At 30.7% G+C, this 17,411-nt stretch overlaps 2 protein-coding genes across 4 annotated transcripts in view; one reads left to right on the top strand and one right to left on the bottom strand.

Annotated features, from left to right (window-relative positions):
* Nucleotides 1-11,940, top strand: LOC136988622 (protein IMPACT-B-like). 3 transcript variants are annotated; one of them, XM_067286529.1, is made up of 10 exons: nt 1-86; nt 575-697; nt 766-815; nt 3,223-3,285; nt 5,838-5,983; nt 6,444-6,544; nt 6,624-6,715; nt 7,263-7,350; nt 11,673-11,807; nt 11,877-11,940. In XM_067286529.1, the coding sequence occupies exons 1-10, from the start codon at nt 18-20 to the stop codon at nt 11,898-11,900; spliced, it is 891 nt and encodes a 296-aa protein (XP_067142630.1). In that variant the 5' UTR covers nt 1-17; the 3' UTR covers nt 11,901-11,940. The 3 variants fall into 3 exon arrangements, with proteins under 3 accessions (XP_067142630.1, XP_067142631.1, XP_067142632.1); XM_067286530.1 differs by having other exon boundaries at nt 6,642-6,715; XM_067286531.1 differs by having other exon boundaries at nt 39-237.
* The window catches only part of LOC136988623 (NAD-dependent protein deacylase sirtuin-5, mitochondrial-like), a 19,268-nt gene continuing 13,754 nt past the window's right edge, over nt 11,898-17,411 (bottom strand). The window contains exons 6-9 of the mRNA XM_067286532.1: nt 12,614-12,667; nt 12,413-12,530; nt 12,219-12,334; nt 11,898-12,147 (exon numbers count right to left, since the gene is read on the bottom strand). Coding sequence (XP_067142633.1) covers nt 12,090-12,147; nt 12,219-12,334; nt 12,413-12,530; nt 12,614-12,667 — 346 coding nt within the window. The 3' untranslated portion in view covers nt 11,898-12,089. The remainder of the gene's footprint in view (nt 12,148-12,218; nt 12,335-12,412; nt 12,531-12,613; nt 12,668-17,411) is intronic.

The following is a 17,411-nucleotide window of genomic DNA, read 5'->3' on the forward strand; positions in this document are numbered from 1 at the left end:
TCCGAAATGGAAGGAATATGGCGAAAGTATCTAGCCTTATTCATCCGATTGAAGCGCCTCTAGTATTGAATTACAGAACTTTACATGTAAACAACGTGTTCGTTTGATAAGAACGTATGGTTTATTTTTAAAATTGAAATACATCTCTATTTTGACATTATTTAGGATAATTTAATCGTTTCGACAAAAATAATGGCCAGTGGAGATGATGTCGATGTCGATAATAGCATATTACAGGTATTCGAAGACTTTAATCATTTTTACCCACGTGTCACTCCATAATGGGTTAATGTTACCCTAGGTATACAAAATGGCGGCTCGTCTCTGACTCCAGCATACAGAAGCGAGGAAACAGTGGGACGCACGTTTTCTAAACCTAACCTATTCTAATAAATTACCATAATTATTAGCAACTGAATTATTAGAATATGTTAGGTTTAGAAAACGTGCGTCCCCACTGTTTCCTCGCTTCTGTATGCTGGCATCAGAGACGAGCCGCCATTTTGTATACCTAAGATAACGTTAACCTACCAAAGAATGTTTTTAATAATTTTTGTCTATTTTTTAAATAAAGGAATATGAAATAGAAGCATTAACTGCCATATATGAAAAAGACTTAATAATTGATGAAGACTTGAAGAATCAATTTAGCATTGTTATAAGAAGTTCGCAGCAAGATAAAGATGTCACTCTACAGGTAATATTTGCATTTTTTATTTTTTTACTTTAAATTTCATTGTAAATATAATTTCTAATTTTTTTCAGGTAACATTTCCTCCAGATTATCCCAAAACTTCTCCATATTATCAGTTGAGGTAAGTGAAATACTGTATATATGTATTTTTTAAAATTGTTCAGAGTAAACGTAATAGTGATGTATAGTATCCGGTTTTGTTATAGGACTGCATCCAGACCGATTGTGGGTACTATCTGGTCAAATTACTCTCGTGACCAGAAGTAGATTAGCCCAGTGGTCTGTTCTCTAATGATTTTAAATAATTTAGTTAATTCTGGACATTTTAGCCCAAAAAACACAATACAAAGTCCAAAAATAAATACTATTTCTTAGAAACTTTTCAATTATTTTTTAATTATAAACTAAAAAGAGCTTATTTAGAGTTTGTAATAAAACACTATTCTAATACAAATGTTGTAGCATAACAGACAATAACCTGAACATTAGACATTAATGTTTACGTTAAGAGTAATGGTCAAATTCCTGTTGTTGTACTACCCCATAAACGACCTTGGAAGTCAGGAAAACTTCCAATTGACAGTGTCTTCTTCTGAATGAGGACAGTAAGATTGAATGGCATTGCCAAGACACAGCAGGAGGTTCCAATAAAATTCTTGTCTTCTTTGGGTGATTCTCAGACTTGACAATTTAGGTGTGGCAGCTGGACTACAGCTAGATACCCAGGATGGGAACGGGCAGATCTTTTTGATTTTTCTCTGTCCATCTGTCTCCCTCTTTGTTTACAGGACTTTTTACAAATGATGCAGTTCTGCTGCTATTTCATATTTGGCAATTTATAAGTGAGTAAAATGATACAAACTTTCTCTATTGTCTTATATGCATATGGAGTGGTTCTTTTAGTCTTCTCATCTAATTTTAGTTCAACTTTCCATCAGAGGTGTACTGCTTTTACTCCTAGCTGTTTTGTTTACCAATTTCCATTTTGGAATATATCTTAAATGAAGTTTGTAGACTATGATAATGCTTTATGGTCTCCTTCATGACAGTAAAACATTTATATTCCAACATTAAACGTAAAACATTAACTAAACATACATTTTATTCAAATAATAGCCACGGCTACTATTTCAAACAGCATAATTTCTCTGCAGTTACTATTTGAAAATGGCTATTATTCAAATAAAACTAGTAATTATATAATTCCTTTGGTGAAAATTTTGAAATATTTTCTACAAAACTATTACTCATTTTATAGCTTTTCAGGAAAAATTAATTTGTGGAATTTTAGTCAATGTGATTAAAATTTCTGAAATAATTCTGAAATGTTTGCATGCAATTATAATTGTTTAACATAATCCAAAGCGCTAATGGTTATAATGGCACAATGACGTCAGGATTTCTGATATGGCATGCAGAGAGAGAGAGAGATGGAAGGTTACAATTTCACATATAAGGTGTAGAACTTTTTTCTTTTTCTTTGTGGACAAAAGTTGCATCTTATATGCTGTAAAATATGGTAATACTAATTACTGCAGAAAGCAAGAAAACAGCACTGTCATCTTTATCAAAAATTAGCATATAAGTGAAGTAAAAAAGCCAGTAATATAAACTACTGTATTGCAAGAAAATAATGATTACAATGATAAACATTTAGAGCACTGGTTAAGACTGATAGCTGATGTTAACTACCACATATTAATAGTATGAAAAGAGCTTAAAAATGCTTACTTGCCTAAAAAGATTAGTTACTGTAGTTACAATCAAGTCTTTTACAATAAATGAAGTTTTTGGGACAAGCTTATTCTGATACTATTAAACAGCATCCAAGATTACAGTAAGTGGATTCTACTGTTGAAATTTATTTTATTTTATTGTGTTAAATCAATTTTTACAAATTATTGATGCATGTATGTTAATTTAAAAAACAAACTAAACTAAATATATAACAAAGTTCGGCTTATAAAGTTAAATCTAAAATTGTGGTATTTAAAAAATAAAATGTTCATTTTATCATCTTTCAGAATGGTTAGATTAAAAAAAAATTAATCTCTCTATAAATATTTTAATATATAATTGGTGGTATATCATTTTGGTTAATGTTACCTATGGTTCCAAAATGGCGGCTCATTTCTGATTCCAGCAAATAGAAGAAAGGAGACAGCGGAAACGCACGTTCTAACCTAACCTAACCTAACCTATTTTAATAGTTTTGTTGGTAATAATTATGGTAATTTATTAGAATAGGTTAAGTTAAGTTAGAATGTGCGTCCCCACTGTTTCCTTTCTTCTGTTTGCTGGAATCAGAGACGAGCTGCCATTTTGGAACCATAGGTGACATTAACCATTATTTTTAAAAGTTGGCAGAAGATATAAAAACTCGTTTTTCCTCAAATAAAAAAAAAATTATTATTTTTTAATCAATATTTATCATTTTAAATATTTATAAAATGCTAATAAACATATTATTATTGCATAAAATCCTAAAAAAACGATGTTGTATATTAAAATTAATAAAATAAATTTAGTGCTCCTTGGATGAAAAGAGAAGATAAAATAGATTTGTATAATAAATTGGAGAATATTTATTGGTAAGTATTAATATTTGAAGTTTTTAGTGTTAAAATTTTAAATTATTAATTAAATCTAATGGTATTTCTAAATTTTATATGGATTGTTTCTCAAATCATGAATTGAATGATTTTTAATTTTGATATTATTCAAAATAGTTAATTTTTAAGTTTAATCTTCTGTATTAAATAATTATCATTTAAAGAGCATAAGAAGAAAAAATATTCTGAAATTCTTGTATTATTCTCTGTTGTTCATACAGTAGTGTTTAGATATTAGAGTAATATCTGTGAAAAAAAGTTTATTACACAGTTAATGGTATTTTAAGTTAAAAGAATAATTATTTAAATCTAAGATTCATTTTTTTGTATATATTAAATGAAAGAAAGTTTGGCAATTTCTTTCTTTCAAAGTGGAATGCTAAGTTCCTAAATTTCATACTGCCATAAAGAAAATATATTCATCAATATATGTAAGCATGCCGATTTGGGGGAGTTTATTCCCTTTCGTCGGAATGGTCTATGGCCCTCGCGTATGTGGTTGGTGGTTTGCGGAGGCAGAAAAAGACAAGTGTTTACAAAAAAAGCGTTTATTTTGTCGATATATGCTTACATCTGCGGGACTGTCCAAAGATATCGAAGTTCGGATCCTTGAGATTCCTTTCTTCTCGGTAGTTGGTAGCAGCAGTGTTTAAATGGTCAGAGTCTGTACTTATGTGAAGAGTAGCAGTAAGTCGGACTCCTCGTTGGTGACGGAGTAAGATCTCTTAGTTCGTACGGGAGGATCGAACAGGCAGATTGCACAGGAGGAGTCTAATGGAACGAATGAACTAACGAACAGTTCGAACCCTCATCCTTGGACACTCGCACTTATATAGCTTTTTCTTCTCAATTTCTTTTCCAATTGGTTGGGCTTTCCCTTCCTCATTCCCCGATTGGTCTCTTACCTGTCTTGAGGTAGAATTTAAGACCAAGTTAGGTCACGAGAAAGGTCTGCTCAGAGTGGTTTATTTGACACCATCCTCTCGACTCTGATCAAAATTCATCGACGGCGATTTATGATGATTAAGACACCCACGCTCATATTGCGTCTCATCACTTCCTTTTTCTTATTGCGTTTTAAGTTTTAAACAATTCCCTCCTTTTATTTATTTTTTATTCTAAATATTGTTTTCCCTCTATTCTTTACGAGCGACGACGTCAAAGTCCAGCGTCGCCGTCCCAACATACGTATATTACTTGTTTTCTTGATGATTTAATTTAATAAAATATACATTTCTTTTTTAATTATGGACTATTTCTGGGACCTCACATATATTAAACTAGAATGGAATAAATTATACAAATCATAACATTTAAGCAATTGTATAAAAATATACTACTTTACACTTTAACTTGCTACTTTTATATTTTCATGTAATAATTCTGTTTATATCTTTTAATAGTACATATTACTTTTAATTTAAATGGTAATTCTTCTGATTATAATGCAGTTCTTTTTAATAGTAATCTAAATATTTCAATCAGTCAAATATGTGGTAAGTGATTTCATTCACTTATATTTAAATTTAAATATCTTTATGGGTTGTTCAGGTCACATTGCTCAGATGAATCTCTTTACTGAATCACAGTGTTCATGGTGGACTGAATTGAGGCAAACCATGCTGTTATTTTATATCAATAAATATAATTTAAATTCTGCTATTTCATGTCTTAACTAAATTTAGATTATTTTACTGAACTGTATAATGTAATCAAGTACAGTAGACCCCCTATAACACGGTAGATACGTTCCGTGTTATATGAATCCGTGTTGTACGAGTCACTTAAATACACAAGCCAATCACAGCCTGGCACGCGTGCAGTTTAGGGGCTACGGCTGTTTGAAAGGTTTTCTTCCATAAAATTAATCGATTCTAGACTAATTTGACTCAACATTTCCAAATCACGTATAATTTTTTGGGAATAATCCATATAAACTATGCTATAAACAGAAAATTGTAGGATTACTTACAGAGTGTGCACTGTTCGACAATGCCATTGCTTAAGCTTGTTTTCGTGGCGGAGCAGCTCGTTGAATGGTGGACGCGTGTTTCCTTATCAGCAAATTTTTCGCAGAAAAATAACTTAACTTTGGAGACATCGTTAATAAAAATATAATTTTTATGGCCGTTGAATAATAAATGTTTTTTAGTAGGTCCAGTGCTCGTTTAAACTCAACGGTTTGTACAATATCCGCTGTTGGTCCAGATTCGACCAATCCTGTCGCGACACGAGTCAACAATGATGTTTTACCATGTTATACGAGTCTCTCTTAGCGTGTTATACGAACCCGATCGCAATTTTTTAGCCATGTTATACAAATCCGTGTTATAGGGGAGTCTACTGTATGACAATACTAACAATGCTTAAAAATGTATTATTAAAAACATATAAATGTAAACTTTGCATTAATTTAATCTATGCAATTATCAAATTTTATAATAAAATTCTTAACTTTATGTAGGAAAAATAAGTTTTTAAAATATCTCATTTCCTTAGTTTCAAATATATCAAACAATTTAATTTTTTAGTGAAAATATTGGAGAAAACATTATCCATCAATGGATAGATAAAATTTCTGAAGAAGTGGAAATGATAATTAGCAATGAAGAAAAAACTGAAAGTAAAAAACAGTTAAATAAAAGTAAACTACAACTTCATTCACCACCGAAACCAAGTATGTATTTAATATCTTTTCAACTTTATATTATCTAGCAGATAATTGCTTAAATCATTGTTTGTTTGCTTAAAAAGTAATAATAAATGTTGTTATTTCTAATTAATGCCACGATAAAGATGCAAAGTCAAAGCCAAATTCTATAGCCTTTGTAGTATCGTAATACTCATTTATTAGATATTATTATGAAGAGATATTTTTAAGATATCAACTAAATAATTATCAAAATAAATAGAATAATTTTTACTTCAGTTGAAATCAATGTAGCGAATTTTAATATAATAAGATCTTGCACAAGTGATGTTTTACTGATGTTTAATAAGACAAGATCAACTGCCATCATCATCATCATCTATAATATCTATGTATATATCACCATCATCATCTATAAACAAAGTATTCATCAAACTTTCTCTCTTTTTTAAACATGAAATGAAATTAATTATATTTCTTTTAATAGCCATACATATTAAAGAGCCTAATATATACCATGGTGAACCAATAACAGAAAGAAAAAGCACCTTTCAAGCACACTTATCTAGAGTTTCTAATGTAGAAGAGGTAAATTTTAAAATATTATTATAAATTTAATACATATTGGAAAATGTATTTAAATTAATCCATATTGCTAGTTTGAAAGATCTTTTATTTTTTTAAGGCAAAATTTACGATATTGAAATTAAAAGAAAATCGCAAAATTGCATCGGCCACGCATAATATTTATGCATACAGGTAACGTAAAAGAACACGTTTCGTTAAAATGTTTTTAAAGTTCTTTATTCAAATTATTACTATAAAAGAGACATATTCATAAAATATCAGTTGATTTTGTTATTAAAAAATCTTGTTTAAAGGTTAATACGTTTTTCATAAATGCCTTGTTTTTAGATTAAGAAAATACATTACAATGATTATATATTTTGAAAGTTTAAAGAAACCCTTTACATAACATCAAAATTTAAAAAGAAAAGTCATTTAAAATTTTATTTATCAGATTTTAGCAAGAAATATAGAGAAATTGTGACATTTGCATGTAAAATATTTTGCAATATTGATATATATTGAAAAATTTTATTAAAGTGCCAAATTATCGCACAGGAGGAGTCTAATGGAACAAATGAACTAACGAACTGTTTGAACCCTTGTCCTCGGATACTCGGACTTATATATAATTTTTCGTTTTCGATTTCTTTTCCGATTGGTTGGGCTTTCGGTGTTAACATAAAAAATAAATATAAAATTGTTACATAATGCTAATTTTGGTAATTCTTTTTTTCAGAATACAAAATACCGAAAATACTTTGATACAAGATTGTGACGACGACGGAGAAACACATGCAGGATCGCGTTTACTTCATCTATTGCAGGTTATAAATTTCGTGCTTTAACAATAGTTGAATTGTCACAAAATATAGTATGTAGTGTTGAAAACTTTAGATTACCCAAAGCCCTTTAATTACAATATTCAAATCATTCTGAATTTTGATGGATTTTTTATTACAGAAATTTCACAATTCCTTTGCTTTTGAACAGCTTTCTTAGAATAGTCAAATCTTTCAATTATAGTATTCATCAACACGTGTATTTTAATTAAAAAAATAAGATTTATTAAGGGTACTTTTCATCTTTACATAAATGTCTTAAATTTAAGGTTCTCTCTATTCAAATTAAATTAAATTCAAAAAGTTTTGTAGATGAATTTTTCTTTTTAAAAAGTATATGTATTTTATTTGCAGAAGTGAAATTTATCTTTCTGATCATATATAGTATGACATAATTCCATACATCAGATAATTGTAAAGATAGTATATTCTAATGGTTTTGTAGTCAGATTGTTCTTAGTAATAGCTGAATCAATTTTAATCTAATGTAACTTTATTATTATTATATTATTTTCAATATAATATGCTAATATTTCTTTTATAGAGCATCAAAGTCATGTCGATTTAACATATTATACATCTTTGCAGATTTTTCCTTAAAGAAACAAAATTTAGACTGGATTCTTGTCATTACTTGCATTGCACAGGTTATGCATTAATAAATTTAGACAGTTTAACTGAAAACAAACAGTTATTTATTGTGACGTTAAAAATTGCAGCCTGGCATTATGACAATCATTTTTTAAAATTTATTTCATTTAAATTATATGCTCTCCACCTCAAATTAATACTGTAGTGTTTTGACCCCGTACATCGTATTTTTCCATTAATAGATGACGGCACAACGCCATTGCTAACTGTTTTCGGGGAAAAGGTTTCGAATTGAAATAACTTGACTTCTGGTTTGCATCAGAAGTTTGCATATAGTTAATCGAGGCTTCTTGCCCCTAAGGTTTCCATATCTGGTCTCGTCTTTCATCTAACTAACTCCGTTTTCGAGATCAAGGAAAGACGGACAGATGGACAACATTGGGAATTTGTCTATAATTTTTTCAAGTTACAGTGGCATAATCAGTACAATCTGGAATTACTATTAACTTTTCAAAACTTTAGATATTAGAATATTGTGTAAATATAGTGATTATTTATTTGAATCAACCTTTATTTCAGTATGATAAATTTATTTCAAAGTGAAACATCACCACATGCAAAATGTTAAATATTTTTCAGCAGATCCAAATACTTGGGCTCCTACTTTAAATTAATTCTGATTGTAAAAATGATGCCACTACTTTAAGCTCATTAATAATGAGTGAAAAAGAAAAAATTTTAGTTCCTACAAACATATCTTGTTCTAGTTGTAAAAGCCTTACTGTCCTTAAATTCTAATATTATTGTTAATCGTCTACTTAAACTTTACTTATTAATAGGACTTTATACTGGTGTTTAAAGATTGGCACAGTAATAGAGAAATATCAATTTATACTTGGGATTGGAATATGTATTTACATGTTTGGTAGTAATACTGCTGATGAGGGGCATGCTAGCCTGAAACATGTATAATATGTGTACAGAAATTATTACTATATGTGATATAATAAAGAAATTTTGTTCTTTCCTGAACTAACTCTCATTACTGTGCCAATCTTTAAACACCAGTATAAAGTCCTATTAATAAGTAAAGTCCAAGTAGACGATTAACAATAATATCTTGTTCTAATTTGGTTCCCATAAAAAATAAGTAATAAGATTTTGTCTTTGCAGAGTTATTATCTTATATTGTTAATTGTTCAAAAACTTATTTCTTACTGCTAAAAATAATGTTAATTGCATAACTCATTTATAGATATTTTTTCCTATTTAAGCAGTAACAAAGTTGATATTGCATTGTCAGCAATATCAAATGAAAATTTTTTGTTTCATTTTAGAACCTTGATAGTTTATAAAGTCATTCATTCCTGAGAAACTCTAAAGTGTTTAACAATTACCTACACCATTATACAGTAGAGAGTCGAAAATCGGAATCAATTGGGGACTGGGGTTGTTCCGATTACCCATTATGTACGAAAAAATACATTAACCTGTCCGATGTTCAAATTTTTCTCCATTGTGTGTCGCTTCGTGTTGAATTTTTCTCCGTTGCGTGTCACTTCGTGTTGAATTTTCGTCGATTTTAAGCCTAACGAAAATTTTTATAATAATCATCGAGGCTATCGTATCGTTAAAAATTATTTCTGCATTTTGTACAAACAAAATAAATATATTAAAAAATATAAAAACAAAAAAAATTATACTTTAGAAATAAATTTAGTATAAAAAACGTTCGATTCAGCACAACACAGTCCGACTGAAAATTGTTCCGATTAACGACTCTACTGTAAATATATAAATTTGCAAAGAGATTTGAGCAATTCGTCATGAGCTAATATATGATATCATATATTTGCTCATTTAAGTGTACATATATTGTAACATCAGTATATCCAATACTGTGACTTTTTAACAAGGAAATTGGAAGATGACATTTGCAGTCGGTGTCCAAGCAGCTCCACGATGAAAATAAACATAAAATTGCATTGATTGAGTTCCTCAATGTTAGCATTGAAGCACATTACATTATCCAACACCTAAAGGAAGAGTTATACAATAAGTACTATCAGATGTGTGCAAAAGGGATTCCATTGCCTTTGAATATTTTCTGAAATAGTAAGGTGTAGAATATTTCTACAGTGGAACCTTGGTATATGATGTTTGGACTTATACTGAATAGGACTTATACCAAACCAACCTTTCCCGTAAGAAGTAATGTAAAAATGATTAATCCGTTCTAATGTAAAAAAAAAACCCGTCTTGATATGGTATATTAATGGGGTTGTAAAATAATTGAAACACTGTTTGAGCACATTAATAAAAGAATAAATTTTATTATAGATTTTTAAAGTTATTACAGTAATAATCGCAATTATTTGCGATTATTACTGTAATAACTGTATACTGTAATTCTGATACGCTGTCACCTCTGTTTCACTGATCTCTGTTTAGAAATTGATTTAACCCCTTTTGCAACGTTAGCGGATTTAATAATGTCTTTATTTTTCACGATTGTCGATATCGTCGTTCTCGGAATACGGTACACAACAGTTAAATCTCGAACACTCGTGCCACCTTCATATTTCTCAACAATCTCTTTTTTCAGTTCCATTGTGATTCTAGTCATATTTTTAGTTTTCTATTGCTTTTCATTTGCCTTTTTGCAATTCACAATTAATAAAAATAATAAAGTTTTACTTACAAATTAAAATCAGAAGAAATTTAACAAAGTTATAGACCGTGGCACCGCAAATGTCTAGTCTGGTCTAGTACACCGATAGTGCTACTTGTTCATAGATGGTGCGTATAATTGAATTAAGTCGTATACCGAGCAAAATTTGTTTCGTCCAAACAGGACATATTCCGAATTGGATGTATTCTAAAGCAGACATATACTGAGGTACCACTGTAATTTAATTCTTAAATCAATCTTTATTGATTGTGTACATTAAATAATCTTGAAATTAAGCTCTCACTACAATCATTTCATATAATTTATTAATTTTAACACAAATTCTGATGTTTTATACCATATATAATCTGACATCTTGCAAGAAATTATGCAAATATATTCAGATCATCAATGATATATATATATATATATATATATGTGGTAAGATTTTATGCTTGAAGAATTAAATTACTAAACTTCAAATTATCACTAGAAAAAGAAAAAATATAATGTATATATTCAATTCAGTATGTTTTTAAGTAAATTTTCTAGAAGATAAATACAATAAGCAACTTGAATGTGAAAAAATTTAATTACAGAAGAATAATGTTTGCATAACTGAGACTTATACTAAATTTTGTTGATAAACTATTCAGAAATATTTTTCAATTTTTGTTTTTATTTGGAATTTAAACAGAGAAATGACTAAATGCAAATTTATATTTTTGGAAAGTCATTCATAAACATTGCATGTAGTAATGTGAATAAATTGAAAAATCTGATGACAAAGCAAAAATCAGTGTAATCAAATTAAAAAATTTTTCAGAATTCAGTTGTCATTTGTTCCTGATAATTTAAAAAACATGTTACATTTTCTAAGATAAATCTATATTCTAACATAGATGCGAGCATATCTTGTCTAGTTTAAATTATTATATGAACAAGAATTCCCTTCATAAGTGTTTAGTCTTTTAATATATTTTGTTAGGTCTTATATTAATGCAGAATATAATACTTCCATTCATTTAATTTTTCATATTTGTAGATTTTGGATGTTAAAAATGTGATAGTTGTAGTATCAAGATGGTATGGTGGTATACATCTGGGACCTGAGAGATTTAAGCATATCAATAATGTTGCCAGAGATCTTCTACAACAACAAAATTTTATACTGCAACAGGTAATTTATAGATATTCCAAAATTTCAATATATTATTAATTTAATAAACAAATTTTATTTTTCCTTCAGAAAAAAGAGAAACAAGAGAAATGAGTTTTGTAAAAATTTTAATAAAAGCCAAACTAATTTAAAATTTTTATCTTTACCTTTGTTTAGAAATGAATCTACGCAGCTTAAAAATACACAAATTATACTTTGTTCAGAGTATATAAAACATACACACAGCTGAAAATTTTTACTCTGATCATCTTATTTATCGCACATGGTTCCTAAATTAAACATTTAATCAAAAACTAAAGCAGTAGGCAAAGTTGTACCACATGGTCCTTCAAAATGAAAACTGCAAAAATTATTTTTAACGTTAAAATAAATTATAATTTTTCCCTACTTTATGTTTAAAAAATACCTTACCCAAAGTTACTTGTCTCTAGGGTTGTTTCTAGATTGAATTCAGCAACAGGTATTCCTCTTTTGGCTACTGTAGGAGCAAACATTGCAGCAGGATAGACAACAGAGGATGTTCCAATCTACAAATTTTACAGTATTAAAAAAAAATCAAACAAAATACAATTCAATTGATTTAAAGTGTGTATAATTATAATTACCACAAGACATAAATCACATTCTTCTAATTCTCTCTGAGCAGCAGCAAGAACATCTGGTTCCAGAGATTCACCAAACCAAACAACGTGTGGTCGCATCAATCCATCACATTTCGAACATCTAATCATTTTTCCATTAAATTTGAGTTTAATACCTATGTTAATTAAATAAACTCAGAATGTTTCTATTAAAAGTTACCTAACCTTGGAAGAAGTTCTTCTGGTATTCGGGCATCTTTAGTGTCTGGATCTGGAGCTCTGATAAAATAGATATATTTATAAATGAAATATTAAATTTGTTTTAGATATTAAGTGGAAAATCACATTCAGAAAAAGAGAATTTAGCTATTTTAAATAATGAAATAAAGCATAATATATTAAATATACATTTCACTGTTATCAAAAATTAGGAAGGTCCTGACTGCAGAAAGAAGGTATTTAGATTCAAATCTCATCTTTTGCTGACATATAATGATTAAATTTTAACAAGCGTGGGACACCGAAAGGGAGCAAATGAATGTCAAAGACGTATAGACTTTAACAGGTAGAGGAAAAATAGTAAAAGTTGGTATTCTCTTCCACAAAGTGTTAAGCAGACCTTCCAAATATAATGCAGTCATCTAATACAATCAGTCACATGTTGATGGATCAGATCCTCTTTGTCACAGTAACTATCAAGCCTGGAAGAAATAAGGAACTGGTCGTCTCCTCTGCCAGAAGGAAGATGAAAATTAAAAGAAAAATTGTGTTTTCACTCTGTATTGCGACAAGATAGAATACTTTATTACCCGTGATAAAAATAAATTCTAATCTCACAATGCATGATGAGGGGCATTATTTAAAATGATAAACTTCTCTAACATGTACTATAATTTCTTCCTTTCCATCCAGATAAAAATGGCAGAAGGGCAAGTGAATGAATTTCTGACTCCACAAAGAATATGAGATTGGAGCTGATGGGTGGGGCACCTCCACATCTCCTAAAGAACAATTGTAAGGACCTGAATTGACAGGAATGCAATCAAACACACCATGAAAAGGAAATGGGAAGGTAAGGAAGAAACTCCCAAAGGTTTGAAATAATACTCCTACCAAAGTAACCATTGCAAAGGACTTACAGGCAGGGGCATGCTGAAAGTTATAAGTATAATAGGCCTATCTCTAGCATTAAACAATAGGCAGAAATGCTATTTGGTGTTATTAAAAAGTATGGACTATTATAAAGCCCATTATATCTACACATAAAATATTAATATATTATAATGGAAAAGTATTAAAAATTTATGATGATAATTCAAATTTTGTGGGCCGTTGACGCTGGGGCCCAGGGCTTAAAATCTCTATGTAGATCTGCCCCTGTACACAATACATCTATGCTGACCGGGTACCGCAAGCTTTTGATACAATCTGATCATGTTAAATGCTTCAAATGACATCATGCGCATGCACTTGTTTGCTGCGGCAAACCTCCACATGAGCAGGCGATCGAGTTCCCGCAAGCATCACATTGACTTAAAACAGCTAGGCGCTAGCTGCCAATGTAAATACCAACACAAATGATAAAAGAGTTTATTTGTTAGAATAAATTATTATTGGCATATTTGTTCTCATATAAAAAGTATATTGACGGTCAAAACTTTCTCTTAAGCATGCGGCACATGTTAAGAATTTGCCCGTTTACAGGAGGAGGTGGAGGCCACAAACCAAGTAACCAAACTTCTGATGGAAAAATTTGAATGATGCCAAATAGGCAAAGGAATGGCAGGTCCCACATGGGTGGAATCAAAGGATAGCCACAAAATATGGAAGGGATGGAATGGAGTTGGGGGAAAGGACAGACCTTGGTCCACTGAACAGCCTACAATTATTATTACATTGGTTCCGACCGAACTCATTCCATTATCCCCTCATTTAGCCTGGAATTATTGGACCAGGTCAATTGAAAGAAAAAAGAATTTTTTAATGTACTCCATAAGCTTTATATGTTTAAGTAGAATATCTATGAATAGAATAGCTTTTTTGTATGCAAACCAATTATTTTAGTATTTAAATTCATTAAGTAGAATAAATGTCAAATTTTCTGTTCTGAATACAGTCTTAGTGAGCTTCTCCATTATTTTTATACTAAGATATGACAGGAGTAGATAACAAACATATAGATAAAGCTGGAGGAGCAACCATAACACCATAGAGTAAGGCATAACTGAAGATGTGCACATGCAAATTTTAAAAAATCCTAATCGCAATACCAGATACTTTATTACGACCAAATGGGTCAAATTGTAATGCCTGTAAGGTCTCGACCAGAGTCTGAAACCACAACCAAAATTTGTTTTAAAGGAGAAAATTTATATATATATAAATGTTCTTGGTAAAACATCACAAAAGGTTGTTTTGTTTTGTGAGAGAGTAAAATGAGAATTTGACCTTTTCTTCCATGATTGCAAAAATAGAAAAATAACATGTTTAATGAAACAAAATGTCACATGAGTGCAACTGGTAATATTTATAACTATGGTAAAAATGCTTAACTCTGAATTATGGGCAGAAATCATGAAAATTCAATAAACATCTCTGACCAGTGTCCAATCTCTGAATTTGATCCTGCAATAAACTAGGGGTCAATTGAAAAAAAAGGGGAAGGAGGAGATCATGACCAACTAGAACATCCAATTGCAGATGTGAAACCTTTAAAATGCCTGAAACTCAAGGATGAGAGCTTTTTTCCACCAAGACAGTCTAACTTTTAATCAAGTGATACACGTGAGAGACAAACAGTGGACTAGTTCCTTCTACTCTTATATTAGTTCAGAACACTGATCTGCCAATAAGGAGCAATGAATCCTGGGAACATCCTTGTATTACCATACCATACCAGGACATTGTATCCCCAGTCCATCACTGTCATCAGAACTCACTGTGTATCCCTGTCACATTAGTTTTTAAGAAAACGGTATCTCCTAAACTTTTGTAAGATGTCTTTTGCATTCTAATAAACAGGTGCTAATTATAAACAGAGTTCTTGTCTAGGCGTCTAACACCACCACCCACATATACAGTTCACACTGTCTCATCATCCTGAATGACACCACCTCCTTATATACGGGTGTGTGGACCACAAAACAATATCGGGTCAGTGATAAGATGTCATAGGGTCCTCATACAAGTAAAAATTTATATGAAGTTTACAACAAACATTGTAAAACATTTCACTTTAAAGCAATTTAAATACAGTAGAGACTCGTTAATCGGAATGATTTTCAGTCGGACTGTGTCGTGCTGAATCGAACGTTTTTGATACTAAATTTACTTCTAAAGTATAATTTTCATGTTTTTATATTCTTCAATTTATTTATTTTGTTTGTACAAAATGCAGAAATAATTTTTAACGATATGGTAGCCTCGATTATTATTATAAAAATTTTCGTTAGGCTTAAAATCGACGAAAATTCAACACGAAGTGACATGCGACGGAGAAAAATTTGAACATCGGACAGGTTAATATATTTTTTCGTACATAATCAGTAATCGGAACAAATCACTAATCTGAACAACCCCAGTCCCCAATTGATTCCGATTTTCAGTTCTCTACTGTATATACAAATATACTTAATAACAGGTCTTTCAACAATAGGTGTCATTTTAAATTTTGTGCCATTTTTCAACTGTCAACATACAACTGCCATTGCAGTGACATTTGACAAGTAAAAACTAGGAGGTTTTCAGATATGGATCGATATATGCTCACACAATGCATGAAATAGTGAAAATTCACTACAAAAATGGTGAAAATATTACGGAGACAGTTCGTAAAGTTCGTACTGCTTTTGGTCTTCATCAATAGTGAATTTAATCAATAAATTTGAACGTCTTGGACAAGTAAGTGATATGAAGACTTCCAACTCATGCCCGTCCAGCCAGGTCAGCTGCAAATATTGCTGCTGTGGCTGAAAACCGAGGTTTGTCCATTTTGAAACGATGACAGGAATTGGGGATATCACAAGCCAGTTTGCACCGCATTTTGCATAAAGATCTTGGCCTACATGTTTATAAGTTGCAGTTGACACAAGAACTGAAGCCAGCAGATCACGCACAATGCCGTACATTTGCTGATTGGGTGCTGGAAATGCATGAACAAGATCATGATTTTTTAAACAAAATCATTCTGAGTATAGAGGCTCATTTTCATCTGTCTGGGTATGTAAACAAGCAAAACTGTCGCATATGGGGCTCCGAAAACCCAAGGGAAATAGTCAAACAACATCTCCAATCACAATGAGTGACAGTTTCATGTAGTTTTTGGGCTGGCGGTGTAATTGGGCCATACTTTTTCGAAAATGATGCTGGTTTGACTGTTACAGTGAATGGATTGCGTTACCAAACGATGTTGACTGACTTTTTTTTGGCCTAAAATTGATGCTTTGGATGTGGACAACGTTTATCTTCAGCACGACGGCACCACCTGCCACACAGCTTGTGAAACAATGGCTCTATTGCATGAAAAATTTTCTGAATGTGTGATTTCTCGAAATGGAGACTTCAATTGGCTGCCGAGATCATGCGATTTAACACCATTAGACTTATTCTTTGCAGCTATGTTAACGATTCAAACACTCAAAGACAATATTACAGCTGCTATTGGCGAAATACAGCCGCTATTATGCAAAGGTGTGATGAAAAATTCTATCAAAAGAATGACGGTTTGTAAGAAGAGCCGAGGCAGACATTTGGCAGATATTGTGTTCCATTACTAACCTCAGAGTGTGTACTTTGGATTAAAATAAAAATATCACCACTTTTCACGAAAATATTGCATTTTTCTGTTGATTTAAAATGACACCACTTGTTGAAAGACCCTATATTTACTAAAAAGGGACAGTGAATTACAGTGAATACTGTATATACTTATAATTTTTCAGTAATAACTTACTCAACTTTTAAGTGAATATTAAATGTAAATTAATGGCCATAGCATTAATTTCCAATGAACAGTATACTCTGA

Source organism: Centruroides vittatus, unplaced genomic scaffold (assembly GCF_030686945.1).
Source record: "Centruroides vittatus isolate TY-2023 unplaced genomic scaffold, ASM3068694v2 scaffold_373, whole genome shotgun sequence".
Classification (NCBI taxonomy): Eukaryota; Metazoa; Arthropoda; class Arachnida; order Scorpiones; family Buthidae; genus Centruroides; species Centruroides vittatus.

Excerpts from the sequence above, each read along its gene's own strand:
- LOC136988622 (XM_067286529.1), top strand. The coding sequence starts at position 18 with ATGGCGAAAGTATCTAGCCTTATTCATCCGATTGAAGCGCCTCTAGTA. Across the intron at positions 816-3,222 it reads TCTCCATATTATCAGTTGAG|TGCTCCTTGGATGAAAAGAG; the intron begins GTAAGTGAAATA and ends AAATAAATTTAG. Across the intron at positions 7,351-11,672 it reads GTTTACTTCATCTATTGCAG|ATTTTGGATGTTAAAAATGT; the intron begins GTTATAAATTTC and ends TCATATTTGTAG.